This window comes from Mandrillus leucophaeus, unplaced genomic scaffold (assembly GCF_000951045.1).
Source record: "Mandrillus leucophaeus isolate KB7577 unplaced genomic scaffold, Mleu.le_1.0 Scaffold79, whole genome shotgun sequence".
Lineage (NCBI taxonomy): Eukaryota > Metazoa > Chordata > Mammalia > Primates > Cercopithecidae > Mandrillus > Mandrillus leucophaeus.
In genome coordinates, this window is record NW_012108585.1 from 3,462,276 (window position 1) to 3,470,634 (window position 8,359).

An 8,359-nucleotide genomic window follows, 5' to 3' on the forward strand; every position below is an offset into this window, starting at 1 on the left:
CAGGAGGCTGAGGTGGGAAGACTGCTCCAATCCAGGAGTTCAAGGCTGCAGTGAGCCATGATCATACCACTGCACTCCAGCCTGAGTGATGGAGCACAATTCTGCCTTTAACCAAAAAAAAAAAAAAGAAGAAGAAGAAAATAGAAACCCGAAAGCCCAGGTTCTGGTCCCATTTGCCTTACATTTGCCTGTAAGACCTTGGGCCAGTCACGGCCACAGTTAAATCTCATCTGGCAGAGGCCTCAGCCACCTCTGCCATGCCCCCTGGGCACCCTGCCTGCCATGTGTCATCCCCTCCCTCCCAGCATCACAGATGGAGACAGAGTGGGGAGACTGAGGCCAACCCAGGGCTGGTAGTGGAGGGTGTTTAGGATAAGCATTGCTCTCTGTTTCAGAGGCTGAGCATTGACTCGAATGCTCTTTTTCCCTAATGGCCTCATCAAAGCCGAGGCAGATGCACCGAACCATATGCCATTCTGTTTCAGCATGAAAACAGCCTTTTTTTCCTCATCATAAACATAATCCACCCTCATTCTGCTCCGTAGCCTGCTTTCCCACTCAGTGTGTTTGTAGTCATCCATGATAATACATGCAGGTCCTTCTCAGCGTTTTTGGTGGCTACATAATGTTTCTATTGTGCTATAGACAATCGACACCCCCCGCCAGTCTAGAGAAAGGTCCTGCTCTGGGAAAACTTCTCTCCAAAGGAGAGAAAAATAATGATTGAGTGTCCCCTCATGGCCAGTAGTAGAATTGCTTGGTGCCTGGCTCTGAATCTGGCCAAAACCTTCCTGGGGTTCTAGGGATCCCCTCATCTTCGCACAGAAGAGTCCTTGGTGTCAGAACCTTGACCAAGGCCCGAAGCTCTACTGCACTCCTAGGGCTGTGCTCCGGGTGCAGCTTGCAGTGATTTCGGACCGGGGGTGTGGGTGGGAGGACTGGCCGCCCCTGAGAATAAGCCTTTTGTAATGTGCCTGTGCATTGTTCCTGAGTCTTCACTTGTTCTCTTAGCACCCTTGGCTCAGATGTTTGATGTGGGGCTGAAGTTCTGGGCATGGGGTCCCCTCAGAGGCGTAGGGCTTCAGGAATACAGTTCCTGCCTCAGAGTCCCCAGAGCTTGTCTGTGTGGTGCCTTCCTTTCTTCGCGGTGGCACTCTGCTGGTTTGGGACAAGTCTTGGGGTTGGAGCCTGAAGACCTGGGATCTCTCACTTACCAGCTGGGTGGTGGTGGGCAAGGCTAACAGTCAGGACCCATCATGGATAAAACCGAGGCTGTGATTTTGGGTGTGAGATCGGCAGAGTCTTACTCTGCCTTTTCTAGAAGAGAAGTTTCAGATCAGCCCCACATTCAGCAGGAGGCCCTCTGGGCTCTGCTTTATCAGGGGAAGGAAGAGCAGCCTGTCTGAGGCAAGGTGAGAAGCTGACCTAGAGGACCAGTGGCTGGGCCTGTGAAGGGCCTTGTGAGCCAGGCCGGGGACCAAGACTCCTGTCCCTTGTGGCTAAATGGCTCGATGAGATGGTGCAGTGACGTCTTCTGAAGAGACTCCCAGGGCCGTTAAGAGAATGAACCAAAGGGAGGGACAGCTGGTGCCAGGGATACTGCTCTGGAGGCTGAAGCAGAGATGTCAAAAGATACAAGGTGGCAGGACCCCGCAATGCCTAGAGGGGCAAGAAGCCAGCCCTAGAGCAGTTTCTAAGAGAGCATCAATCGGGTCTCCGGCGAGACAAGAGGATGAGATAGGAGCACCCTTCACCCCTTCCACCCTCCCCCCTGCCGGTCTCCTGCCCTGGTTTTCTGTTCCCATGCTTCCTGCACTATCAGAATTCACTCTGGAACGACTCTGATAGATGCATTCAAACTAAAATAGAGCTGTCTGATAGAGATTCAAACCTTTGCAGTTTAACAAGAACAAAGTCTTAAACTATGAAACTTGAAGTCTTAAAGATGGAATCTGGGGCTCCCACCTGCTGGGTGTGTTAGTATCTGGGCAGGCAGCAGTGGCCTGAAACTGTGTGGGTCCTGGTGTCCTCTTTTCCCATGATTTAGGCAACACAACCTGATTTTGTACCAGGCAGAGATGTAGAGGATGGTGGAGGCTTTCCAGCGTCCTACTGTCTACCCTCAGTCTGATTTCTTCCCAGCCCTAGAGCCGGGACCGGGACCCTGAGGTCTCCCTGATGCTCCCGTCTGACACGGCACCTGCTGACCCTCCCTCGGCTTCCCCCTGTCTCCCTCCAGGCAGACCTCAACACCAACATCGAGGATGAAGGCAGCTCCTTCTATGGGGTCTCCAGCCAGTATGAGAGCCCCGAGAACATGATTATCACCTGCTCCACCAAGGTCTGCTCTTTCGGCAAGCAGGTGGTGGAGAAAGTTGAGGTAGGAGGCCACCCTGGTGGGTGAGGGGCGCTCCCCAGAGCCATTGCTGCCCGTGCAGGATCTTCCAAGCACGTCCTTACAGGCGCCTCCGGTCCTCTCCAAGATCAGAGCCGCAGCACAGGCAGGGCCCTGGGGCATCTACCTAGTCCAGCCCTCTGGCTTCACAGTGCAGGCCCAGAGAGAGCAGAAGCCTCCCCCGACCGCCCGCACGTGGTCACACCGCTCACTAGTGCAGAAGCAGGGCTCGGTGCCTAGGATCTCTGTCCACTGCTCACTTTGCTCCATGAATGCCTAAAACTCCCTGATTTTCTACTTGTGGGTGACCTGGAGACCCCGCTCAAGTGGATGTTACAGAAAATTCAGGCCTGCCTTTTAGGCGGTGGTTTCTCCCACTCGGCTAAACCCCCGGCCAAGGGCAGTGCAGGACAGTGGTGAGGAGCACACATTCAGGGGGACCCCCCACCCAGCCACCCTGCTTTCCGGTGGGTGTTTGGGGGGTTGTGATAAAATCCTCCGTTTATCTCTAAACAAGGGCCAAGTTATCTTCACTGTCCGTGACACAGTCTCCTGCAGCACCCTGTGCTCTGGGCCCGCTGCATAGTGGCAGTGACAAGGAGCTGGGACTGAAGGCCTCCAGCCCGAAACACCTGTGCACTCTGAGAGTCCGGGACCCTGTGCCGCCCACACGCTTGTTAAACCAGACCCCCTCGCCATGCAGGCCGGTCTGCGTCCCTCTCCTCACCCTGTCCCCAGCTTGGTCTGAATTCATGAAGTCCTAGTCTCACAGCCTATCAGTTATTGATAACCTTCCTCATGCCAAATGCAGCCAGACGCCAGGCCAGCACCAGGGAAGAGAGATTCCTTCCCCCAGTGCTTCTCCACCTGGCTGCACCCTACAGTCTCCTGGGAGCTTTGGAAACACACCAGTGCTTGAAACCCGTTCAGCACCCCTCAATCTCCAGGGTAGAGTCCAGGCATTATTGGTTTTTAAAGAGTGCCTCAAATTATTTATTTCTAGTTAATCTTGTAAAACTTTTGAGATAATTGTGGATCCACTTGGGATCATAATCCCATGTGCCCTTTACCCAGTTCTTGCCCTGGCAATGTCTTGTGTAACTAGAGTATAAAGGGGACACCCAGGAAATTGACACTGATGCAGTCCACCAAGCTGGCTCAGATCTCACCAGCTTTATACGCGCTCCTGTGTGCACGTGCACGGGTACATGTAGATACGGAGACTTGCATGATCGCCACCAGACTCCCAGGGGTCCCTGTGTATCCCCCGTGGTGTCCTCACGTACAGCCAGGATTGAGAGGCTCCTGCCACTGCTCCTGTGTCTCCTTAAGCTCCCCTCCTGCCATCCCCGGTTCCTGCTGGTCACCCGTGGAGGAAGGAGGTCTTGTTTAATGTCCACCAACCTAACAGGGTGACTGTTCTTTTTGTGTGTGTGAGACAGTCTTACTCTGTCGCCCCGGCTGGAATGCAGTGGTATGATCTCAGCTCACTGCAACCTCCGTCTCCCGGGTTCAAGCGATTCTCCTGCCTCAGCCTCCAGAGTAGCTGGGATTACTGGCGCGTGCCACCGTGCCTGGCTAATTTTTGTATTTTAATAGTAACAGGGTTTCACCATGTTGGCCAGGCTGGTCTTGAACTCCTGACCTCAGGTGATCCGCCTGTCTTGGCCTCCCAAAGTGTTGGGATTACAGGCATGAGCCACTGCCCCTGGCTGGGGGTGACTCTTTTCTTAAGGGCCCCTAGGCCTCCTGCCTTTCCTTCCCATGGAGTTGGGTCTGGGTCCTGGGGCTTCCCATGGAGTTGGGTCTGGGTCCTGGGGCTTCCCATGGAGTTGGGTCTGGGCCCAAGGTGGTCAGAATGGGATTCTAAGCCCCTGCTGTCCCCGGGCCCTGCAGACAGAGTATGCTCGCTATGAGAATGGACACTACTCTTACCGCATCCACCGGTCCCCGCTCTGTGAGTACATGATCAACTTCATCCACAAGCTGAAGCACCTCCCCGAGAAGTACATGATGAACAGCGTGCTGGAGAACTTCACCATCCTGCAGGTGTGCCGCGGGTGTGGCTGGAGTCTGTGTGTGGGTAGCAGCGAGGGCGTGCCCTCATCTGGGGCCTTATTCACCCTTGTCTTTTTCTCTCCCACAGGTCGTCACCAACAGAGACACACAGGAGACCTTGCTGTGCATTGCCTATGTCTTCGAGGTGTCAGCCAGTGAGCATGGGGCTCAGCACCATATCTACAGGCTGGTGAAAGAATGAGAGACTCGGGGAGCAGGGAGGGGGGAAGAGACGTGTGTGCAGGAAACGGGGACGTGGGGAGGGGACCTGCAGGGGCAGCCCCTGAAGTGCCAAGAGAGCTGAGAGGAGCAGTTGTGACTCTACCCAGGAACAAACTGTGCCTGAACCTGCGGTGCCCAACCCCAAATAAACCCAAGATGCTGTGTCTTTTCAGAGGACCTGGTCTGGCTGTGTGAGCCTCGGGAGGGACTGGGGGAGCAATGGGGCCATCTGGGAGGCAGGCCGGAAGCAGTGCTCAGAGACGCACCCCGGGCATTTCTGAAGCCAGCACCCCAATGGACTCAGCCAGGAACATCACCAGACCCTGAAACCGAAGATGTGACGGGTCCCCGTGCTGCCTCTCAAGCCCCTGCACTGTGGCGGTGGTCACGCCGGGAGGTCCGAGAAACGCATGGGCTATGCACCCGCAGCCACGTGCACCCCTGCTGCACTCGCAGGACGGTTCACACAGAGAGGCCCCGTCCCTGGGGGGGCGGGTTTTAGGTGTGGAGGTGACAGTTGTTGGACGGGGACACCGCCAGAGCTCTCTGGATAGTTTCCGTCCATCTCAGTGGATGTGGATGCCATGACCATCTTCCATGACCACGCTGGGGGCGCTGGTTTCAGATCGAAGGAGCCTGAGGTGGGGAGGGCAGGAGGCTGGGAGGGCAGGAGGCAGCGGGGCTGAGGAGCCTGGACTTAGATACGCAGCTGAAGGGGTTCCTGGGTTTATTTCTCCTGAGAACTGGCATGGGCTCAGAGTTTTGCCAGTCCTGGCTTCGGTCCTAGTATTCTAAGCTGCCTGACCTTGGGCATTTGTCAACCTGTCTGAACCTTAGTCCCCTTTCCTCTCTGTAGAGTGGGAAGATATGAAGTCCGGGAAGTGCCTGGTGCAAGGTGCACTAAATACACCTAACAATGAACTCCTCCCTCCCTCCCTCCCTCCCTGCCACGGGGAGGCCGGAATCCCGCTCCTTGCTGCCACCTAGTGGCTCTTTGGGGTCATCTTCCCTCATAGGAACCACAGATCAGTAGCCTAGAGCGGAAAGGGAAGGAAGATTCAACCTAGGGGTGTTAATGTTTATCGTGTGTCCAGCGCTCGGGGAGATACGGCATGGGACTACGTGAGTAAGAAAGACAGCATCGAAGAGGTGTCATGGAGTGTGGTTAGGAGCGAGGGCTCTGGAGTCAGACTAGCTGAGTGACCTTGGGGCAAGTTACTTCATTTCACTGTGCCTCAGTTTCCCCATCTGTAAAATCTGTATAACAGTAACCTACCTCGCGTATCTACAGTGCCTAGCATAGTACCCCACACATAAATGTGTTCACTAAATATACGTCGTTATTAATCATAGGAGCTTGCAGTCTCACTAAGTCAGACTGGAAAACTGTTAAGTGATCCTCAAAGCCACTGGCGCTCAGAGACGGGAGAGATCAAGGTGCAGGAGATTCAGGGAAGGGTAGTGTTTGAGGGGAGCTGCCCTTAAGGGGTGGGCAGCCTCTAGGGAAGCAGATGGAGGGAAGTTGGCAGCATCCCAGATTTGGGGAAGAGGCCAGCAGCCTAGTCTCCCGCTCCTCCATGGCCCAGCCCCCACTGTCTTACCACAGAACAGCTTTAACCAAACCTCTCCGGGCATCAGGACCACCGCTACACCTCTTGCCAGGCTGCAGAGCTGCGCAGTCTGGAGGCCCAGCTCTCATCAGAAGCTGGGGCGTGGGCTCTTGGGGAACCTGGGGTTGGAGGAGCCCCTGAGCAGGTGCCTGTATGTCCCCGCATGGGTTTGTGTTTGTGTGAGGCTCTCCTGCCCTCACCCCCAGGCGCCAGCACAGCCTTTGCCTTCGCTCTCGCCCCTCCCCTGTCTCTGGGGGATTGAATATGGGAAGCTGGGGTTGGCCGTTCTAGCTTGACTGGCAGCACCAGCGCTGTGGCGGAAGGATGTGTTGTGCCCGCAGCCTCTTGGCCACAGGACAAATGCACATTTAAAGAGATAACCTGTTTGTGTCCTGGCTGGGGAAGAGGTCAGTGCAGATGTTTTTGGGTCCAGGTGTTGCCTGTGAGTTTTCCTTCCCTCTATGAACTGACCTCAGCAGCCTAGTGGACAGTCACCTCCTTACAGGTGTAAAATCCAAGCCGGTCAACCATAGCAGGTGGCAGACTTAGCTGCCTTCCCCGTGGTGTGGTGCAGACCATGACCCTTGAGACAAATGGGTGAACTGGCCCCACCTCGCCTGCAGCCTCCTCTGAGGCTCCCTGCTGCCTCCCCACTAGCCACCCTGAGTCACCTACTTCCCAGCACCCCCGGCCAGTAGTGCTCATCCCATCTTCCATCTGCCCTCTGTCGCTCATTCTTCCAGAGCCAAAGAGGAATCCCCTCTTCTCATGCAGAAGGCTTAGTCATGCCTGCCCTTGTGTGTCAGAGGCATTCCATTTACGCCCTGTTAGAACCCCTGTCACATGCTTGGTACCTGAACACAGGTGCCTCTCGTCTCTTCTCATCCTCACCCAATGGGTACTATGCTAGCCCCATTTTACCAATGAGGCAAATGTGGCACGGAGAGCTCCGCTAACTTGCTTGGACGATTCGTGCATCTGTTCATTCACTTAGCAAATACTTACTGAACTTCTGCTTTGTGCTAGGCACTGGGGATGTGTCAGTGGGAATGTGTCAGGGAGGAAGACGACAGACAGGCTCCTTGGGAAGCAAAGAGGAAGCAGGTGAGGAGACAGGCGGGCGTGGTGAGGCTGTGCAGGTGCTGAGGTCGAGTCACTGGGGGAGGCCTCTCGCAGGTGGTGGGGCTTGAGCTGATTCTGAAGGGCAGGAAGAGCCAGCCCTGGGGGGCCGGGGGAACAGTATTCCAAGCGGAGGGAACAGCAGGTGCTGGGGGCAGGGAGGTGACAGATGTGTCCAGGCACAGAGAAGAGGCCACTGTGTCCAGAATACAGAGTGAACGGAGAGAGGAGGGACCAGCACATTCCAGGTGGGGAAAGGCAGCAGGCGGCCCGGTGGTGCCCCCTCTCTTGGTGAGGGCTTCAGACTTTACCCAGTGTGATGGGAAGTCCTGGACGTGTGTTAAGCAAGGGAGTCTTTTTGATCGGATTTTCTAGAAAACAGCAGTGGGCTGCTCTGGATCTCAGAGAGGCATGTGTGTGTGTTTCAGTTTCTTCCCACAAAACTCAGCTCTGCGCAGTGAGACCTCATTTCCTGGTTCCGTTTGATGAGGGAGCGAATGTGTGTGGCAAGCGGTCATGTCAATGGGGCCTGTGAGGCAAGGAAGGGTCCCTGAGCCCTGTGGGGATAGAGACTCCTCCACCATTCTGACATGATCCGAGTTAGACAGCACTGTCCAGGTGGAAATGGGGACGGGAGATGGACCGTCTCTCTCAGTGGGTCCAGGCATGAGCCAGCAGACTGTTTCCCATTGGCCCCCGTCTTTCAGAGCAGGATGATCTTTCTAACAGAGAAACCCACGCAGGAGTTTGGCGGGGGGTGTGTGTGTGGTTCTTCCCTTTCAGAACGGAAGCCAGTGGGGTGTGGAGCGAGGGGCTGGCATGGTTGGCCTCGCCCAGCTCCTGTACCGTGTGTGTGCTTAGAGCGTGCACCTGCTCCCTCTGCTGGGCTGAGACTCAGAGGACACCGGGCAGGTTGGGGGGTGGGTAGGAGGGCCATGGCTGTGTTGGGTGGGTC

General features: G+C 55.7%; 1 protein-coding gene across 3 annotated transcripts in view; it reads left to right on the forward strand.

Moving 5' to 3' along the window:
• TEAD4 (TEA domain family member 4) overlaps nucleotides 1-4,849 on the forward strand; it is a 100,220-nt gene extending 95,371 nt beyond the window's left edge. For all 3 annotated transcript variants that reach the window (XM_011967172.1, XM_011967171.1, XM_011967170.1), the window contains 3 exons: nucleotides 2,240-2,380; nucleotides 4,292-4,444; nucleotides 4,542-4,849. In XM_011967172.1, coding sequence (XP_011822562.1) covers nucleotides 2,240-2,380; nucleotides 4,292-4,444; nucleotides 4,542-4,655 — 408 coding nt within the window. In that variant the 3' untranslated portion in view covers nucleotides 4,656-4,849. The remainder of the gene's footprint in view (nucleotides 1-2,239; nucleotides 2,381-4,291; nucleotides 4,445-4,541) is intronic.
• The last annotated feature ends 3,510 nt before the right edge of the window (nucleotides 4,850-8,359 follow it).